This window comes from Phragmites australis, chromosome 21, assembly GCF_958298935.1.
Source record: "Phragmites australis chromosome 21, lpPhrAust1.1, whole genome shotgun sequence".
In the NCBI taxonomy this organism is placed as follows: domain Eukaryota; kingdom Viridiplantae; phylum Streptophyta; class Magnoliopsida; order Poales; family Poaceae; genus Phragmites; species Phragmites australis.
The window spans coordinates 24,228,330-24,248,657 of NC_084941.1; the positions used below are offsets into that span (position 1 = coordinate 24,228,330).

At 55.4% G+C, this 20,328-nt stretch overlaps 1 protein-coding gene across 3 annotated transcripts; it reads right to left on the reverse strand.

Moving 5' to 3' along the window:
* Positions 1-207: 207 nt before the first annotated feature.
* LOC133903732 (disease resistance protein RGA5-like) lies at positions 208-20,291 on the reverse strand. 3 transcript variants are annotated; one of them, XR_009907334.1, is made up of 6 exons: positions 20,166-20,291; positions 19,262-20,088; positions 2,140-4,104; positions 1,971-2,042; positions 1,324-1,880; positions 208-421 (listed from the first exon to the last, which is right to left on the reverse strand). XR_009907334.1 is itself a non-coding variant. In XM_062345175.1 (4 exons), exons 1-4 carry the CDS (start codon positions 20,062-20,064, stop codon positions 1,871-1,873), a joined length of 2,850 nt encoding a protein of 949 aa, XP_062201159.1. In that variant the 5' UTR covers positions 20,065-20,256; the 3' UTR covers positions 208-1,870. The 3 variants fall into 3 exon arrangements, 1 of the variants encoding a protein (XP_062201159.1); XR_009907335.1 differs by having other exon boundaries at positions 1,971-2,039; positions 19,262-20,258; XM_062345175.1 differs by having other exon boundaries at positions 208-1,880; positions 19,262-20,256.
* Positions 20,292-20,328: the final 37 nt, after the last annotated feature.

A 20,328-nucleotide genomic window follows, 5' to 3' on the forward strand; every position in this document is an offset into this window, starting at 1 on the left:
TTTCTATATAAATGTATGAATTCAAGAAGTAATGTACTTGTAATACCTGATTTTTTTTTTATTCTTGTCTGTGGTAAATTCAAATTAAAATAAAACTTGTCTCTTTTGACGCGGAGGCAGGTTCCCACCCATTTCCCCGCCATCACATCTAAATGTCATTTTCACATAGGACAAGCCATACATTCAATATGTAAATGATTCTCCATAGAAACAGAGAATTCAAAGTTGTCAAAAGTAGAACAAAAACATCATCCACAATTACATGTTCATTAAACAAACAAGTTCAGGTCAACATCTGGAAAGATGTAGTGACAGTAAATTGTCAAAGTTTCGGACAAAGTAAAAGGATCTCTTGGAAGATGCTACAAATCTCGGCCCCATAAACCATTGATAAGTGATAAATTGACCCATTATTTTGTTCCTGCAAAACACACATTGAATATAAGAATAGAGTCAACATGACTATAAGATAGTACTCATCGAAATATCACATGTGATCAAACTTCACTATACATAGTGAAATATAATGAGTGAGCGAGTCTTTTATTTTCCAGATAAACACAATTATGATCTTCAAATATTGTCCCAGTCAAGACAATGCCAGAGAGATAAGTACAATCACTGTTACTCCATCTTGCCGTATTGAAATATATCCTTAGTCAAATTAAAAAAAAATGTATCCTTAGTTATATATTACCATAAATCATGAAAACTAAACCACCAAGTTCAAATAATAGAGTCTGACCAAGATTGTCTATAATAGTATTCAAGTTCCCAATGTATACAAGTGTGGCTATCAGTTTTACATACTCTATGAAATATATATAAATAATCAAACATATATTAGCAAAGTAATGCATCTATATCCATCATATAGATACGTTGCTAGAGACAAGGGTACATGCCTAATGTATTCAAAAGTACAACGAGTCTCTTCAAATAGACAAACAAAGTAAACTATAAAAACAAAATTGCAAAAGATATTGTAGTTTGACTCCACATAAAATAATTTTCTGGTACCGGGATGTGTAGTTACTTGTAATTTTTCTTTTATGCCCATAACTTTCGTGAATACATTACATTTATAAGGATTTTAAATCAAGATCTCATTTCATATAACCACATGAGGAGAAAGGTAAGCTAGTTATCTTATGACACAAACGGACAGCTAATTATTTAGCAATTCATGTTCACCCACAGGGCCATAGCAGATAGCAAAAAACAATGAAATGAATCAGGGGTACTTGTTGCAAATGACAAAAGTATCATGGAGGAATTGAGCTACAACTGTAACAATACTAAGATGAATATGGTGGAACTTACTAAACAATTGTGCAGGTGACGTTGGACTGAGGAATCAGGTGAACATGGTGCAGGTGCAGCATAGGTTTGGGCGAGACAGATGTCGGAGTACCATAATAACTAAAGGAAAAGTTTTTTTTTCTTTTTAAAGGAAAACGAAGGAGGGATTTATTTTTCAACCATAACAAAGTAGGAATTTTTTTGAGGGTAGCAATGGAATAAATCATTTTTCAAACTTAGCAAAGGAGGAGATTTTCAAAAAAAGGAGAATTTTTAAGGATGGCAAGGGATGAACATTTTTCAACCATAACCAAGTTTTTTTTATATATAAAAGGATCAATGTGTTTGGTGCTAGATAAAAAGAAACGAAATATATGGATGAAAACAATGAGCTGAAGTGAAATGGGCAACCCAAACAGCTTGGTGCTTCGGCAATAGAAACAGGGCAGGATGGCACAAACAATCTATAAAATTATAGTGATGCAATCCAAGGAAGATTATTTATTAGCTAATGTTTTAATGCCAGAAATTGAATAAAATTTGGAAGCCTGCCAATCCCGATCGTTCGTCAGGCTTGACTGCAAAAGGAGAAGCAAGGATAAGTCATCAAATTGAAGGAAAGAATGAAGCAACTATACATGGGAGTTTATGGGAGATGAACTTGTTACCTTTGCTCTGAAGCCTCACTACCATTGTCGCTTTCATCGTCAGAAGCCAGCAAGTCGCTTTCATCGTCGCTACTGATCGCCAGGCATATCAGCAATTGGAAAAGTGAGGATACATCAGAAAAAAAAAAATGAGCAAGTATACATGCAATTCAATGGGGAGACGATTTACCTTTGATATTCCAGTTCCATTTCAAATTGATATTCTCTTGACAGCTCAAGAGTTGGATGGTTGGGATGGATCTCAATCACATCCCTGATCTTGGTCTCTACATCCTCCACCTCCCTGATCCTGGCACCATGACAGTCAACTGTGACAATGATATGTTTAAGGGAAGTCAGGTTCTCCAAGCCAATATGAAATCCACCACCTTCTCTCTTCTGTACCCGAAAGTATAACCGAAGCCATTGAAGCCTTGGCATCACTCCTTGACCAAACACCAACCAACATCGTGAAAACTGCTGAAATTCAAACTCTGCTAGAGAGCGGAAGGGCTCATCAATACCAATCACCAGCTGTTCTTCAGCGATATAGTCCGTTTCTAGATTAAGAAAGCGTAGCACAGGTAAAGCTCCAAGCAGTTGAAGATCATGTTGTCTTAGCTCCCCAACATTGATGGATAAGCAGGAGAGTTCAGAGAGGGTGGAAAACCACCGTGGCAACCGAGACAAGCTCACATCACTGTTTATTTCAATGTCTTGTATATGTGCAGGGCACCTCCATTGATCTGACATGCAATCTAAATCTATGGAGTCTTGCGCTCCAATGTTATTGAGAACTAGAGTGCGCATGTTCTGTAGATTCGATAGGCTCTGGAGAAAAGTCTTCACCTTAATAATATTATCTAATCCCCATATTCTCAGCACCCTCAGTTGTGTAAGATTGCCTAGCTCAGCCAGAGTGTTTGGTGATTCTATCACATCAAGCCATCCCAACTCTTGCAGGGAAATTAAATTCCCAACCCTATCTGGCAATTTCAAACCAGTACCAATAATCAGATTCTCAAGTTGTCTTAGCCGAGTAATACTTGATGGCAGTTCTTTTACGAATGAGTCCAGCAAATCCAATGTCTTCAGAAGTTGTAGGTTTCCAATTTCTTCTAGAACCTCTGCTTCAATATTACCTCGTAGTGCCAGATATCTCAAGTGGTGCAAACTCCCTAGATGCTTAGGATCAATATACCGCCAGGGAAAACATGCCAAATACAAAACACGGAGAACTGAAAACCTTGACAAAGGTGGCCACCGTTCGAAAACATCATCATTAAATGCAATGACTGACCTCACATGGGACATGTTCACATTTGTTGGCTGTGTGACTTGCTCTTCCTTGCTATCTTCTTTACCTTGCAGTGATAGTCGTCGAATCGTGCACTTTGGAGATATGGGCTGTGGGCCTTGTAATATGATGGCAAAATTTTCTTGAGCTGAAAGGGATCTGATGAGATCAAGTATCATATCATGTACACGGCAACCTATTTCCATGCCATCTCCATCGATCCCTACTACTACCGACTGAATCATGCTTCTATTAACAAGCTCAGTAAAATATCTCTCTCCAATGTCATACAGATTTCTCCCCTTCTCTTCAATAATGAAACCTTCCGCTGCCCACATCTGTACCAAGCTAAGTCTTGGGATCTCAAAATCCTCGGGAAACATGCTCAGATACAGTAAGCAAGGCTTAAGATAGCAAGGTAGATCATTATAACTAAGAGATAATATCACTCGCATGCTCTCCAGAGTCTTGTCATTTTCAAGTCCAAAACCCATGGAATTGTATACGCGGTACCATTCAAACTTTGTTTGGTTTGGTAAACTAGCCAACATGCTAGCTATAGTAATGATAGCTAATGGTACCCCACCACACTTCTTCAAAATTTTCTTTGCTACCTCCTCCAGTTCAGAATGAATTCCCTCTACCTCATTAAATATCCTTTTACAAAGCAGCCTCTTGGAATCCGCATCAGAGAGAGGATCTAGTTCATATTTAGCGCCATCAACAGAACACAAATTAGCCACACCAACATTACGGGTTGTCACAATAACTTTGCTACCAAGATTGTTGTCAATCAAAGCACATTTGATGAATTTCCATGCTTCTTCATTCCATACGTCATCAATTACAATGAAGTACCTATAGTTTTGCAAGAGCGTCAGATGCATATTTGGTAAAAGTTAATACAATCCTACAATTATAATAGAGGTCTTCATCTAAAAAATTATAATAGAGCTACAATACAAACAGTAAAAAAAAGTTACTTGGCATGATAACATTATAGCATTAAAAATTTATGATTTATGATTGAACACGCTTAAACATCATTGATGTGAAGTTATGGAGTTAAATGGAGTGAAACCCATTTAAATGGAGTTAAATGGACGAATTTGATTGGTAATCGAGAGGAGCTTGTCAGGATGTGCCACACCAGACTGGACTGGACGCCACCTCTTCCTCATCGTCCTTATCATTACCAAAGCTAACCTTCTCCATCCTGGTGCTTGCAGATGGCTGCCACTGGCCATGCGCCCATGACTACTCTGTTTTCCCTGGCAATAAGGCCTAACTTGGTGCACGATTAAGATCAGAGATCCAAGCACCAGATATGGTACTTGTATGTGGCTGCTATGTGTACGAGGTGCTGCTCCAGCATTTAAGATGATTAATAGTGTGCTTAGTATTAATCTTTGATTAATTAGTTAATCATAATATTTTCTTTAACTAACAAAACAAGGTTAAACTTCAATTAGTTTAACGAAATGTTAAACACAGAATGTCGGAGAAGTGAACTCCTGTCGCAGGGATCCCGAGAGACCCCTTTTTAGAGATTCGGCCGGGGGATGATCCTGAAAAAGCTTGTGTGGGAAATAAGCGGGAACGGAAATAAATACGATGGCTAGTGGGTACGCCAGGTTTTAGACAGGTTCGGGCCGCACGGAGGCGTAACACCCTACTCCTGTATGAGTGCTATATTTATCCTTGAAGGGATTCTTCAAGGAGGTATCTGGTTCTAAGAGGAGAACTGTTTACAAAGAGCTTGAGGCTCTTATGTTCTAGCTTAACTTGAGCTGGTTCGAGTGTCTGTCGATCTATCCTTCGCCTGGCTCGCCGGAGATTGTTGGTTATCTGGTCTCTTGGTCGTCTTGTGGTCAGGGGCTGTCCCTCTCCTTCTTTTCTATCTCTTTCCTTTTATAGGTGCGCCGACCTTAACATATCCTGAATGGGAAAGAGGGGATGCGAATGCCGAGGTGCCACGGAGAAAGGCGTAATCATTTCATCTTGGCGAGGTGACAGGGGCGGTGGAGAAATGCGGCGCGCATTCGACCACCAACCGCTGCGGAAGCCTCAGGGCGCCATGAAAAGGGCCCACCGGGCAGCCTCAGAGGTGCCCGGTGCGCCCACCCTGTCTTGTTCTTCTGCCAGGGCAGGGTGGCAGGCCGAGCGCTTCGATTCTGGCAACGTTATCCCGAGGCACCTGGATGAAACGGGACGGGACCCGTGCATTTAATGGACCCACGCCCCCCTACCAGTGCATGGCAGGGTCTGACACTGGGGCGTGGGCAGCCGAGAATGTCAGGATGTCAGAATGTCAGACCACGCGTGCCTATTAAATGCGGTATTGGGCCTTTGACTGGATGACACCCTGACGACGGGACCCTTCGGGTCTTTGAATGATCTTGCGCGAACCTTCGGGGAACCGAGTCCTCGGGGGCTGCCACGTGCAGCCCCGAGCACTCTCTCCCAAGCACTTCGGTGGGGTCTTCGGGGCACCGAGTCCTCGGGGGCTACCACGTGCAGCCCCGAGCACTCGATCCCGAGCACTTCGGTGAGGCCTTCGGGGCACCGAGTCCTCGGGGGCTGCCACGTGCAGCCCCGAGCACTCTCTCCCGAGCACTTCGGTGGGGCCTTCGGGGCACCGAGTCCTCGGGGGCTGCCACGTGCAGCCCCGAGCACTCTCTCCCGAGCACTTCGGTGGGGCCTTCGGGGCACCGAGTCCTCGGGGGCTGCCACGTGCAGCCCCGAGCACTCTCTCCCGAGCACTTCGGTGGGGCCTTCGGGGCACCGAGTCCTCGGGGGCTGCCACGTGCAGCCCCGAGCACTCTCTCCCGAGCACTTCGGTGAGGCCTTCGGGGCACCGAGTCCTCGGGGGCTGCTACGTGCAGCCCCGAGCACTCTCTCCCGAGCACTTCGGTGGGGTCTTCGGGGCACCGAGTCCTCGGGGGCTGCCACGTGCAGCCCCGAGCACTCTCCCGAGCACTTCGGTCTTAGTATTTGGACCCTGTAGATCATCGGGGAACTAGGGTGCTCGGGAACCAGAGGCGGCGGCCCCGAGCACCTTCTCCCGGGACTTAGCTTTTTCTAACCTCGCAGGATGGTGACATGTGGTGGATGGCCGGCCTGGCCTCGGGACTTAGGGACCCCTGGTTCTGAATACACCGACAGTAGCCCCCGGGCCCGTTGGTAGCCGATGGGACGGAGACTGCGAATGGGCCCTTCGTCGCGACCGAGGCCAAGGCTGGCGCGGACGCCATGTGGCAAGCTTTCAAGGGGGGGGGCCTTGCGGACCTAGACCTCAAGTATGTTCCAACGGGAAAATGAGTGGACGCATGTCCACACAACTTCCGAAGGGTATGATAACCATACGGGCGGCACGCGCGGTCGCCGCGCAGATCGAGGAAAATACGCCTGGCAACCGCTGACATTGCGCGATCGGCGGGAGATTCGCCTGACAGTCGCGCCGATCGAGGCGACGCTTCGCCGAGCGAACCGTTCGGGCGGCAGTTTTCGAATTTTGAGATATAAAAGGGGGAACGGATCGGTCCGTTCCCCTTTTTACGCTCTCTTGCACTTGCGCTCCTGCCTTCTTTGTGCTCCGAAGCCCTCAGGAAAATCCCAGGCGATCGGAGCATTCTCCCTTCTCCCTCCTCTCCACCAAAAAAAAACACCTTCCACCCTGTTGAGATGACGAGGGTTGGAGGAGGACGCCGGGATAGGACTTTGGACAGCATCTTGCCGGAGTCTCGCCTGAGGAACGAGGAGGCGGCCGATAAAATTAAGAAGCTGCTGGTGCCGGAGGGTCAGGAGGGTGCTGTGGCGGTGAGGCCGGCGACTCTGACGCCGACGACGACCGTCCCTGGGCGGACCGTCCTCTTCACCTCCTTCGTGGCGGCGGGGCTAGTGCCGCCGTTCTCCGCCTTCTTTCTGCAAGTTTTGGAGACGTACGGCATCCAAATGGCGCACCTAAGCCCCAATTCCGTCGTGGCGTTGGCGGTTTTCGCGCATCTCTGCGAAATGTTCGTGGGGGTGATGCCGTCGGCGACGCTGCTTCGCCATTTCTTCGTTCTCCGGCCGGTGGGGAAGAAGAGGGGGCACTCCACGGTGGACGTCGCGGGGTGCTGCAACCTTCGGCTCCGGGAAGGCCTGGGGGATCATTACATTCCCCAGGTGCTGCGCAGCAAGTGGGAGCAGTGGCGGCGGGACTGGTTCTTCGTCGACATCGACCCCCACGAGCGCCTCGAATTGCCAGAGAGGGCGGCGGAACCTCGGCGATCGACGTGGGAGGCGCCGCCGCCAGAAGACGCGAGGCTGAAGCCGGTGCTGGAGCGCATCTTGGAGCTGCGCGAGTCCGGGCTGACCTCCGTCATGGTGGTGGTGGATTTTCTGCGCCGTCGGTTGGCGCCCTTGCGAGAGCGGGCCCGACCAAGCTGGTTCTACACCGGGCCGGAGGATATCACCAGGACCCAGATTGGCGGGCTGGGATCTGGGGCAGGCGGAGCTGCGAGGGATGACCCGAGTGATCACCGGGACGGAGGACATGAGCCGGGCGGAGCTCCCGTGGCCGGATATGGCGCTCTGCGCCAATCCCAACCGGGTGGCCATCATGAGGCTGCTGCCGGAGTTTGACGCCAAGGGCCCGTGGACCGGCCAAGAAGCCGGAGTCCCGAGGTCTCTGAACTCCCCGGGCTGGAAGAACTTCTTGGCGAGGAGGTTGCTGGCAGCTCGGCGCTGGCTGGCGACGGGGCTGCCGCAAGCAGCAGCTGTCGTGCCAGAGAGGAGGGCGCCACTGAAGTTGTTGAGGAGTTGGCGCCGGGAGACCGGGGAAAACGACCCCGGGCCTTGATCCTAGTGCCGGATTCTCCGCCGTCGCCGACGGCAGCGACGGCATTTCCAGTGCTGGAGCCGCGCCTGGTGCGGATGGGGCCTGCATCGGCGCCTGCGACCTGCACGGCGGAGACCGAGACCCGTGCGGCGGCACCCGAGGTTCGCACGACGGCGCCCGTGGCCCGCGTAGTCCGGACCGACGGCACCGGACCCGGACATCAGGCTCCCAGCGGCCAAATGGCGGTATCGGTGAGTCTTCTTTCTTGCTTTTCCATGGGCATTTTCGGCCCGAACTAAGTTTTGACGATTTTCACTTGTCTCCCGTAGGCCGGCCGCAGGCGTTGCTGCGACGGAGAGAGAACAGGCGCCGGGGCCAGAGCCGAACCCGCCCGCTGCGCCAACGGAGGCCGGCATAGGAACGGCGGAGGCGCCAATTGACGTGGCGGCCTCAGGGAGAGAGGCGGAGGCAGCGACCACGAGAAGGGCGCCGGCGGAACCTACCCCGAACGCGGAGAGCCCGGGGCGGATAACGGTGGAGGCGGATGCTCTGCCGGGGCCGGTGGACAAGGCGGCCGATGCGGGAACGCGGCCGCCATCCGAGACCTTGGCTCCGGCGGAGCCTACCCCGGGCAGGCAGAGCCCGGGGCGGATGGCGGCGCAAGGCCCTGCGGAGAGCTCGGCCCCCCTGGAGGCACTCTGCGGAGAAGCCTGGGCCCCATCGGTGCCCGGTCAGCCCGCCGATCTTTTCCTGGCCGCCATTGAAGGCGTTCAAGTAGCGGTTGGGCGGCTGGGTGCAGTGGTGAACGCCAAGGAGGGGGAGCTCGAGGCCGAGCGCGCCCGCCTGGCACTGGAGAAGGCGCAGCTGGCGGGCGCCCAGGAGGAGGCCCGTGCGGCAGCCGCGCGGGAGCAGAAGCTCCTAGAAGACATCCGCGCGGAAGCCGCGCGTGAACGAGAAACTCTGAAGACCGCGCGGGCAGAAGCCGCGCGGGAACGAGAAGACGCTGCCCGCTTGGCCGAGGCGTCGAGGCAGCAAGCTGCCGAGGCCCTTGCCAGGATGGGCCAGGCGCAGGAGAGGGAGGTGGCAGTCGCAGCCCGGGAGCAGGCTGCGGAGGAGCGGCAAGCCGAGCTGACCCGCCGGGAGGGCGCGGCCGAGAAGACGCGCGCCGACTTCCAGCGCTGGGAAGACGACCTCCGGAAGATCAGAGAAGAAATCAAGCGCTGGGAAGAGGAAGTCTCCATTCGAGAAGTAGACAACGAGCTATCGGCGTCTGAACTCGGTGCCCGGGAGGATTCGGTGGTCCAGCAGGAGGATGTGCTGGCCCGGCGGGAGAATGAGCTGAGTCGCCGAGAAGGCGAACTGAGTCGCCGAGAGGGCGAAGATGCTGCTGCGGCAGCCGCCGCGGCTACCAGGGCGAAGGAGAATGCGAAGCACGAGGCGGAACTGGCCGCCCGTGAACGCGCCTTGTCCGAGATGGTGGCTAAGGCGAAGCAGGCTGCTGTCCCCGCCGCAGCTGGCGGTTCTTCTGGTCCGGCCAGGGACCAGGGACTCGAGGCACAGCTGCGGGCCGCCAAGGAGAAGCTCGAGACCGCCTTTGTCTCGCGGGTCAACCTTGAGCATATGCTGGAGGACATCCTCCGGCGGATGCGACGGGCCGTGGAGAAGGGTGGTCTTGGGCGGCTTGTTGACGACAAGAAAGGCGACGGTCCGGCACGACAAGTGTTGGGGCTGCAGCAGGTCTGCGAGCGCCTCGAGACCCTGCCCTGGGCAGTCCAGGAACTTGCTGCCCGGGAGGGGCGTGGCTTGGCACATGCCGTGGCCGAGCACGTCCTGGCCTGCTACCGAAGTAGGGACCCGAACTTCCCATTGGAGCCGGCGCGGGAGGGAGTGGTCGAGGCTGAGGAGGAGGCCGCCCGGGCAGCGGTCCGGGGCACCGCCTCTGTGGTGGCGGCCGGCTTCAGGCGAGAGGCGCCGCCACCGCCAGCCCCTGGGGACGACTCAGAGGATTCAGCCGACGCTTCTGCCGCCGACTAGATCTTTTGTAGCTTTTGTCTTTCTTTTGCCGTCTTAATGGATGTAAATATTAGGAATGAATTCTTGGAAAACGCCTTGTATATGTCTTGTGAATATAATGGCAGCTTTTCCTTGGGCTCGCAACTCCAATTTCTCTGTATGCTTGATGTTTCTTCTGGTATTCTGCCTGGAAGTCCCGGGGAGTACTTAGTCGGGCCGTTCCCGACCTTCCCATCCCCGAGAAGTGAAGTTGCTCCGATTGCTGACGTTGGCGCGGCCAGCCCTCGAGCTTTCGCGAGTCCGCACTGCCTAGGTTAAGAAACGAAGACACAGACTCCCTTGCCCGGGAGATAGATCGATCCTGCTCGGAACACGCCGTGCCTAATGAACACTTTTTCACTTTGCGACCACCCAGTTAGTAGAAGAGAGACGTGTGCGGGCGAGAATGTGACCAAGAGTCCTCGCGGTCCGGTGGTGCCCGGGCTTGAAACGGGCCGGACCGAGCACTGACAGCCTGCCCCCGAGACCTGAGCTCCGGACTACCCGAGTAGCTCGAGCGATAGGATTCTCCAGGGTACCCGAGGACTCGGTAGTGCTCGGGGTCCATAAAAGCGGACCGAACACCACGACGACCACGAAGGGCTTCGGTCAGACATTATCGCAAGCACGCTACTCTTTTCTGCAAACCGCTCTGTCGTTCTGGGAAAAAGTAGACACGCGGCAGGGTTTTTGCGTGCGAGGAGACCACCTCGCCGAACAGATTAAACCGCGAGAGCCCTCGAGAGCGGCTCGAGGACATAAATTTACTGAAAACAAACTTGTCTGAATATAACCACTCACCGGACAGCTGTCGGCCTTCCGGCCAACCGATCCAGGAGGGGTGTGCTTCCGAGCTCGGGGGCCCGGGGACTTGATTCTTTCAACGGAGCGCCCGAGTGCCCAGAGGCATACGAGGCTCCTAGGGTCGGGCGGCCTCAACCACCCAAGCCTAAGTGGTAGGACCACCCGAAAACCCTTGGGGCCGACCAGAGACCGAGGCATTGAAGCCCTCGCGGCCGAACTGCTCGTGATTGCCAGCTTGTGACTAGAGAGAGAATATAGAATTTCTTTGTCTGGTGCGCTCTGTTAGTGCGGTACTTGCTATAGACTGCTCTTGTTTTTGACCCGAGACCTCTCGAATACTCAAACCGGCGAACAAGAGCGGACAGAGGCATAACCTAGAGGTCCTATGGTTCGGTGGCGTCCGGGTATGACAGGCCTAGACCGAGCACCGACAGCCCACTCCAGGGGCCTGAGCTCTGGCCTACTCGAGCAGCTCGAGTGATGGGATTACCCAGGGCGCCCCGAAACCCGGTTAGTGCCCGGGAGCCTGCCACGACACCGAATACCACAGCCTACCATGTCGGACGTAAGCCAGCGGCGACTGCTCGCATGTATACCGATTGGGATTCTTTTGTCAACGGGGAAAAATGAGAGAGCGAACTTTTTCTCGCACAACCGAGCACCTCACCAGACAGATTAAACACAGGAAATCCAGAGAAACAAATTTGACATAGCGATTGCTTATTGAAATACTGAATGTGTAATATTTACAAGGTTGGGCGACAGCGACTTACCCCACGGGGCGAAGCCTTCAGACTGCTCGGGCGGGGAGAAGCCCCCGGCCTTGCTGACCTAAGCTGCGAGCACGACCATCTACGGGTAGAAGCGTCGAAGATGCTCGATGTTCCACGGATTCGGGAGTGGCTGTCCTTCCTCCGTCGCCAACCTGAAAGAACCTGCCCGGGGGACCGCGATCACGGTGAAGGGACCTTCCCACACAGGGGACAGCTTATTCATTCCTTCGCGCGACTGGACGCGTCGGAGAACTAGATCCCCCACCTCGAGAGATCGGGCCCGGACATGGCGCAGATGATAACGCCGCAGACTCTGCTGGTACCGAGCCGCCCGGACAGCAGCAAGCCGTCGGCGCTCTTCCAGGTAGTCCACGTCGTCGCGCCTTTGATGCTCTGCTCACCCTCGGAGTATGCATGCACTCGAGGGGAGCCCAGAGTGAGCTCGGAGGGGAGGACTGCTTCGGCGCCGTAGACGAGGAAGAAGGGAGTCTCCCCGGTGGCGCGGTTTGGCGTAGTCCGATTGGCCCACAGTACGGCTGGCAGCTCGTCTACCCATCCCTTCCCGTGCTTAGCGAGCACGTTATAGGTCCGGGTTTTGAGGCCCTTCAGTATCTCCGCGTTGGCGCGCTCGACCTGCCCGTTACTCCGAGGATGAGCGACGGAAGCGAAGCAAAGCTTGATGCCGAGATCTTCGCAATAGTCCCCGAACAAGGCACTAGTGAACTGGGTGCCGTTGTCGGTGATGATCCGATTGGGGACACCAAAGCGGCTAGTGATGCCGCGGATAAACTGGAGCGCCGTGCTTTTGGTTACCTTGATGACTGGGACCGCCTCCGGCCACTTAATGAATTTGTCGATAGCGACATATAGGTATGCATAGCCCCCGACTGCTCGGGGGAATGGACCCAGAATATCCAAGCCCCAGACCGCGAAAGGCCATGACAGAGGAATGGTATGGAGAGCCTGAGCTGGCTGGTGAATCTGCTTTGCGTGGAACTGGCACGCCCTGCAGCGCCGAACCAGCTCGGAAGCATCCTGGAGAGCTGTAGGCCAGTAGAAACCTTGCCGGAAGGCTTTCCCGACCAGCGTGCGGAACGATGAATGGCCACCGCACTCGCCCTCGTGGACCTCAGCGAGAAGATCGCCGCCTTCTGCCCGAGAGATGCATTTCAGGAGGACACCTCCTGCGCTACGTCGGTAGAGATCCCCATCTACTATGGCATAGCGTTTGGACTGCCGAGCAACCCTTTCGGTAGTCGCCTCATCCTCGGGTAGGAACTTTTCTTTCAAGTACCCTCGGATGTCAGACATCCACGAGGCATCTTGAGAACATTCGGCGAGCACAGCGCACTCGCCGGACGGCGGCGCCCTGACGGGGCTTCCCACTGAGGGCACTGCCGGGGTCCCCTGAATTGAGTTCGAGGTTTCCCCTTCATCCTGTTCGGCAGGCAGGACGGAAGGCCGTGCGAGTCTTTCTTCAAAGACTCCGGCAGGTACGCGCGCACGTGATGAGGCCAGGCGAGAGAGCTCGTCGGCCGGAGCATTGTCGCGGCGAGGGATATGCCGCAATTCGAGGCCGTCGAAGCGTCTCTCGAGCTTTCTGACTGCGGCCACGTACGCCGCCATTTGAGGATCCGTGCACTGGTACTCCTTGGACACCTGGTTGACGACCAGCTGGGAGTCCCCTTTGACCAGGAGGCGACGAATCCCGAGCCCCACCGCAGCTCGGAGGCCGGCGATGAGACCTTCATACTCCGCCATGTTGTTGGATGCGCGGAATTGCAACTGTACGACGTACCGGAGCTCTTCACCCGTTGGGGAGGTGAGAACCACTCCGGCCCCTGCGCCTTTCAGCGAGAGGGAGCCGTCGAAGTGCATGACCCAGTACCCAGGCGCGTCGTGCCCGGGATAGGCAGAAACCTCTTCTGGGACGACGCAGGGGACGGGCGTCCATTCTGCCAAGAAGTCGGAGAGCGCCTGGCTTTTGATTGCCTGGCGACTGACGAAGTGTAAGTCGAACTCCGCCAGCTCTACTACCCATTTGACAACGCGCCCGGTGCCTTCCCGGTTCCGGAGAATGGGTCCCAGTGGATAAGTGGTAACCACCGAGACTTTGCGCGCCTGGAAGTAGTGGCGCAGCTTCCGGGAGGCGATGAGCACGGCATAGAGCAGCTTCTGAGCTTGGGGATACCTTGTCTTGGCCTCCCGAAGGACCTCGCTGACGAAGTACACCGGTCGCTGTACCCGGCGGGCCCGAATGATGGCCCCACCCGGGGGGCTGCCACAGCCTCCAGGGTCGGCGGTATGGTCGGGGCTGGCCGGGCACTCGGGCTCGATTCCTTGGCTGGGAAGAGCAGTGTGCTCGGGCTCGACCCCTTGCCCAGGGGGAGCCGCGAGGATAAGTGAACGGTCGGGGGCCTCTGGGAGCTGGGACCCAGCACCCGGCCCCGAACATTCGTCGCGCTCCACCACCAGCACTATGCTCACGACCTGTGGAGTGACCGAAACATAAAGTAGTAGGGGCTCACCTTGGGAGGGAGCCACCAAAACGGGTGGCGAGGTAAGGTACTTCTTTAAGCCGCAGAAGGCCTGCTCGGCTTCCGACGTCCAGACAAAACGACCGGATTTCTTCAAAAGCTTGAAGAGGGGGAGCCCTCGCTCCCCGAGCTTGGAGATGAAGCGTCCGAGGGCTGCCATACAGTCGGCGAGGCGCTGGACCTCCTTGAGTCGAACCGGGGGTCGCATCTGCTCGATGGCCCGGATCTTCTCCGGATTGACCTCGATTCCTCGGCCAGAGACCAGGAAACCAAGGAGCTTGCCCGCTGGCACCCCGAAGACACATTTCTCCGTGTTGAGCTTGAGGCGGGTAGAGCGGAGACTGTCGAAAGTCTCGGCAAGGTCCTCGAGCAGGGTGGCGCGGTCTCGGGTTTTGACCACGAGATCGTCGATGTAAGCCTCGACGTTGCGGCCAACCTGCGAGTTAAGAGTGATACGAATGGCGCGCTGGAAGGATGATCCAGCGTTGCGCAGGCCGAAAGGCATTGATATGTAGCAATAAATCCCCACCGGGGTAGTGAAAGCAGTTTTTTCCTCGTCCCCTACGGCCATACGAATCTGGTGATACCCAGAGTTTGCATCTAGGAAGCACAAAATATCACATCCCGCAGTTGAATCTATGATTTGATCAATTCGAGGTAAGGGGAAAGGATCTTTAGGACAAGCCTTGTTAAGGTCGGTGTAGTCCACGCACATGCGAAGCTTGCCGTTGGCCTTCGGAACGATGACTGGATTTGCTAGCCAGTCGGGGTGGAGGACTTCTCGGATGAATCCGGCGTCGAGGAGCTTGCGGACCTGCTCGCGGATAAACTCCTGGCGCTCTGGCGCCTGCCGCCGGACCTTCTGCTTCACTGGGCGGGCGTCCGAACGCACAGCCAAGCGATGCTCGATCACCTCCCTAGGGATCCCGGGCATGTCGGACGGTTGCCAGGCAAACACGTCCACGTTAGCCCGGAGGAAGGCGACGAGCGCGCTTTCCTATTTGCTGCCCAGGTCGCTGCCGATACGGATAACCTGGGTAGCGTCTTCGCCCACCTCGACCTCCTTCGTTGGAACAGAGGTGTCGGCGGCGAGTCGGGGTCTGGATGAAGAGGGTCCCCGGGCCCCTGAAGAGCCATCAACCTCGGCCTGTGCTGAGACCAGGGCCATGTATGATTGTTCGGCGCAGGAGACAGCGCCACCGGAGTCAGCGATCACGGAGATAAAGCCTGCGGGGCCGGGCATCTTAACCGTAAGGTATGCATAATGCACGGCCATCATAAACTTGGCGAGCGCCGGACGCCCGAGGATGGCGTTGTAGGGGAGAGGGAGCTCCGCGACATCGAAGAGGACGCACTCCGTGCGAAAGTTGTCCCGGCTTCCGAACGTGACAGGCAACTCAACCTGCCCGAGGGGCAGGGAGTGCCCGGGAGTTACTCCACAGAAGGGGAGTGACGGATTTAGGCGTCGGGAAGATACTTGCAGCTTCTCAAAAGCCTCTTTGGAAAGGAGGTTGAGGCCGGCACCACCGTCGATCAGCACTCTGCCGACCTTAACATTGCAGATAGTGGGAGATACAAACAGAGGTAGCCGTCCCACGGCTGCAGTACTGACGGGGTGATCGGCCATGCTGAACGTGATCGGAGCATCCGACCACCTCAGGGGTCTTGTGGCCTCCTCGCTCGGGGTTGCCGAGCACACTTCGCGCCGCATGACCTTGATGCCACGGCGCGAGCAGGGTGTGTAAGCGCCCCCGTCGATGAAGGCGACCGCATGCTCTGGCTCCTGGAAGCCGAGCTCGGCGTTGTTGGGAACGACCTCGGTATCGCCTCCTCCGCAGGACTCGTCGCGCTCCCTCTGGCGCTGCTCCACGAGTCCTTTAACCGTACGACACTTCGTGAGGTCGTGCCATCTGGTCAGGTGTATGGGACACCATTTACCTGGCTCGGACCCCGCGGGAGCAGGGACCCTCGCTGGAATAGGAGCTCGGCCAGGGGCCGGGGCTCTTGCTGGAGCTGGCGCCCTAGCCGGTGCCGGGGCCCTCGCGGGAACAGAGGCCCGAGGAGGAGCCCGAGCAGGGGCCCCGACGGGGCGCCGATCGACACCCGGCCGACGCTCTTGCCGGTGATCGGGCTCTTGCGGTACCCTGTGAACGGGGACTTGGGCTGGCTCGACGGAAGCTGCCTCGCGCTTCCTTCTCTTTTTCTTTTCCCGCTTATCAGAGCGGGAAGAACTTGGCTGATCGGAAGCGGGGCGAGGAGCATGCCACGCCCTGGCCTCCGCAGCCTTGGCGCACTTATCGGCCAGTTCGAAAAGTTCCGCAGGGGTCTCGATCTCGTGCGTACCTAGTTTCTCGAGCATCCGCTCATCACGGACGCCCTGCCGGAAAGCAACAATAACAGCATGGGGGGCCACTCGCGGAATAGTGTTGCGAACCTGGCTGAAACGCTGTATAAATCGCCGTAGCGTCTCCCCTTCCTGCTGTTGGACGGCGTGGAGGTCGCACTCCAAACCGGGACGTGCGAACGTGCCCTGAAAGTTGACCACGAATTGGTGGCACAGGTCATCCCAGGAGCTGATAGATCCTGTGGGTAAGTTCATAAGCCAAGAGCGGACGGAACCCCTCAAGGCAACATGAAAATAGTTTACCATCACCTTTTCGCTACCTCCTGCCGCTTGGACGGCCGTCGTGTAGATCTGGAGGAACTCGACGGGATCGATGGACCCGTCGTACTTCTCCGGCAGCTCGGGGCGGAACTTGGAAGGCCACCTCACCCGGCGGAGCTAAGTGGTGAAGGCACGGCAACCGGTGCCGTACCCCGCAGCACGAGCGGGGGTTCTTGGTGGCGAGAAGCGGCGAGCCGGGGATCCCCGGTGGTCATGGGCCGGGAGAGAGGAAGCCTGGTCCTCTGCCCCAACCCCCTGCCAGGTCTCCCGCTGACGCTCGAGAGTGACTCGGCCATCTTCATGGCCCCTTCGCTCGTCAAGATGCAAACGAAGGTCCCGGGCTTCAGACATGGCCGGCGGATGGCGCTCCGCCTGGAGACCCCTCGGCCCGCGCAGGTGTTGCCCGCTGAGGAGTCGGCTCCGGCGGCACCGTGCCGAGAAGTGGCGCGAGGGCTCCCGGCCTGCACCTGGCGACGAGCAGTGCCGACCAAAGCGGCGACATCTTGCATCCATCGGCCTTCCGGAGTGTTTGGCGTGGCCCGAATGGACGGGTGTCTGAGGAGAGCTTGTGCTGCAAGCAACGCGCTCCCTGGGCTGGCCTCACTGAAAGCGAGCCTGCGCCGAGGCGGCGCCCGACGTGGTCCAGAGGCGGACCTGGCGGCCGGGGCCCCGACCACCTGCTGGGGGTCGAAATGTACGTCGGCAGCGGCGGCGGCGCTGATGGGCCCAGCGCCTTTATCCCCTTGGGCGGGAAAAACCGCACGCGCGGATGGCGGCTGCCGCGGGCACGCAGCAGCGACGGGGCTTTCTCGGTCGTGGGGCAGCGTTCCGTTACTGGAAGTGGAGCCGGAACGCTGGAGACGGTGCCCACCGGCCATCTTTTCCTGTGGAGAAAAAAGTGAAACAAACAATCCAGGGATATTCCCCCCTACCTGGCGCGCCAGCTGTCGGAGAAGTGAACTACTGTCGCAGGGATCCCGAGAGACCCCTTTTTAGAGATTCGGCCGGGGGGATGATCCTGGAAAAGCTTGTGTGGCAAATAAGCGGGAACGGAAATAAATGCGATGGCTAGTGGGTACACCGGGTTTTAGACAGGTTCGGGCCGCACGGAGGCGTAACACCCTACTCCTGTATGAGTGCTATATTTATCCTTGAAGGGATTCTTCAAGTAGGTATCTGGTTCTAAGAGGAGAACTGTTTACAAAGAGCTTGAGGCTCTTATGTTCTAGCTTAACTTTAGCTGGTTCGAGTGTCTGTCGATCTATCCTTCGCCTGGCTCGCCGGAGATTGTTGGTTATCTGATCTCTTGGTCGTCTTGTGGTCGGGGGCTGTCCCTCTCCTTCTTTTCTATCTCTTTCCTTTTATAGGTGCGCCGACCTTAACATATCCTGAATGGGACCTGAATGGGAAAGAGGGGATGCGAATGCCAAGGTGCCACGGAGAAAGGCGTAATCATTTCATCTTGGCGAGGTGACAGGGGCGGTGAAGAAATGCGGCGCGCATTCGACCACCAGCCGCTACGGAAGCCTCGGGGCGCCATGAAAGGGGCCCACCGGGCAGCCTCAGAGGTGCCCGGTGCGCCCACCCTGTCTTGTTCTTCTGACAGGGCAGGGTGGCAGGCCGAGCGCTTCGATTCTGGCAACGTTATCCCGAGGCACCTGGATGAAACGGGACGGGACCCGTGCATTTAATGGACCCACGCCCCCCCTGCCAGTGCATGACAGGGTCTGACACTGGGGCGTGGGCAGCCGAGAATGTCAAGATGTCAGAATGTCAGACCACGCGTGCCTATTAAATGCGGTATTGGGCATTTGACTGGATGACACCCTGACGACGGGACCCTTCGGGTCTTTGAATGATCTTGCGCGAACCTTCGGGACACCGAGTCCTCGGGGGCTGCCACGTGCAGCCCCGAGCACTCTTTTCCGAGCACTTCGGTGGAGTCTTCGGGGCACCGAGTCCTCGGGGGCTGCCACGTGCAGCCCCGAGCACTTCGGTCTTAATATTTGGACCCTGTAAATCATCGGGAACTAGGGTGCTCGGGAACCAGAGACGGCGGTCCCGAACACTTTCTCCCGGGACTTAGCTTTTTCTAACCTCGCAGGATGGTGACATGTGGTGGATGGCCGGCCTGGCCTCGAGACTTAAGGACCCCTGATTCTGAATACACCGACACAGAACTACCGTGATGTAATGGAGTTATGATGGAAGGTCATTTGGAGTAACGAAGGACACAAGGCTACTGTCATTTAACACTGTATTACGCAAGTTAATTACGACAACTAACTTTTGGGGTTGGGTTAGCCATACTTCCTTCAAAAACAAAATCATATTAGGCGTATAATAACATGCATGCATGTACCTCTTATCGTTGAGGAATTCCCTGATGCTCCTTATAAGTTCATCCAGTTCCTTTTCTGCAGCATTGGTGCATGTGTCTTTGCTAACTTGCCGTAGTATGCTGCTGAGAATCTGCTTCATGTTTGGCTTCAGCGACACCGAGACGAAAGCTCGACAGTCAAATTGGCCCCTAAGCCTTTCATACACCAAATTGGCAACGGTCGTTTTACCCAGGCCTCCAACTCCAACAATTGAGACAACCATTAGCTTCTGTTTTTGCACATCTGTTCCTTGGGTTAGCAAGTTGGAAATCTTCTCTGCAGGGCCATCTGTGCCAACAAGCTTCGCTGCTTCTTCAAAGAGAGCTGACACGCGAGGATCGATGACCGTCGACGTGTCAGGCTTCGCTGCAATATCTTTAAACTTGTACCTGTCTCGCCTAGCAGCGACCTCATGGATGCGGCTCTTGATGTCTTCAATGTCATCGGCGACATGATGACGAGTCTTGGCCTTTGTCAACAAGCCAATGGTCCTATCGAAGAACCTTCTGAAGCTACGCGGCTTGGGACCCACTGGAGCATCATCGATGCGCACCATGAAAGTGTCAACACTGTCCTCAATGTCATAGCACAGCTCCCTCAGGTCCCTCGCCCAGATCTTATCAAGGTCACGAATCTGATCGTCAAGGGCAGCCTGCATGCTCTCCATTTCGGCTTGCAGGAACTTGATCTCCCCCCTGAGCCCCTTCTGCAGCTTGTATTCATCGGTGAGGAGGGTGCCCAGCTTGGGGAGAAGGCTGCCCAGCGCCGCCGTCGCGAGCTCCATGCCTTGCTCAATCGATCTCTCTGGCTGGTGGGTACCTAGAAGGAAAGATCACATAACCAGAAGGAAAAAACAGTTTGGATCAAGCTGAGGGTGGTGCTTGCCTCTCCTAGCCGAAGGTGTCTCAGATCTCGCGCTTCCGTTGCAAGCCGCCAGCGGTGAGCAGATGGATCGGGGAGGGAACCCGCCGGAGGAGCTGCCTATTCGGGGAGGGAGCTGCTTAAGTTGAGATATAAATATTTAGCAGTTTGTTTGCCTATGCGTTTG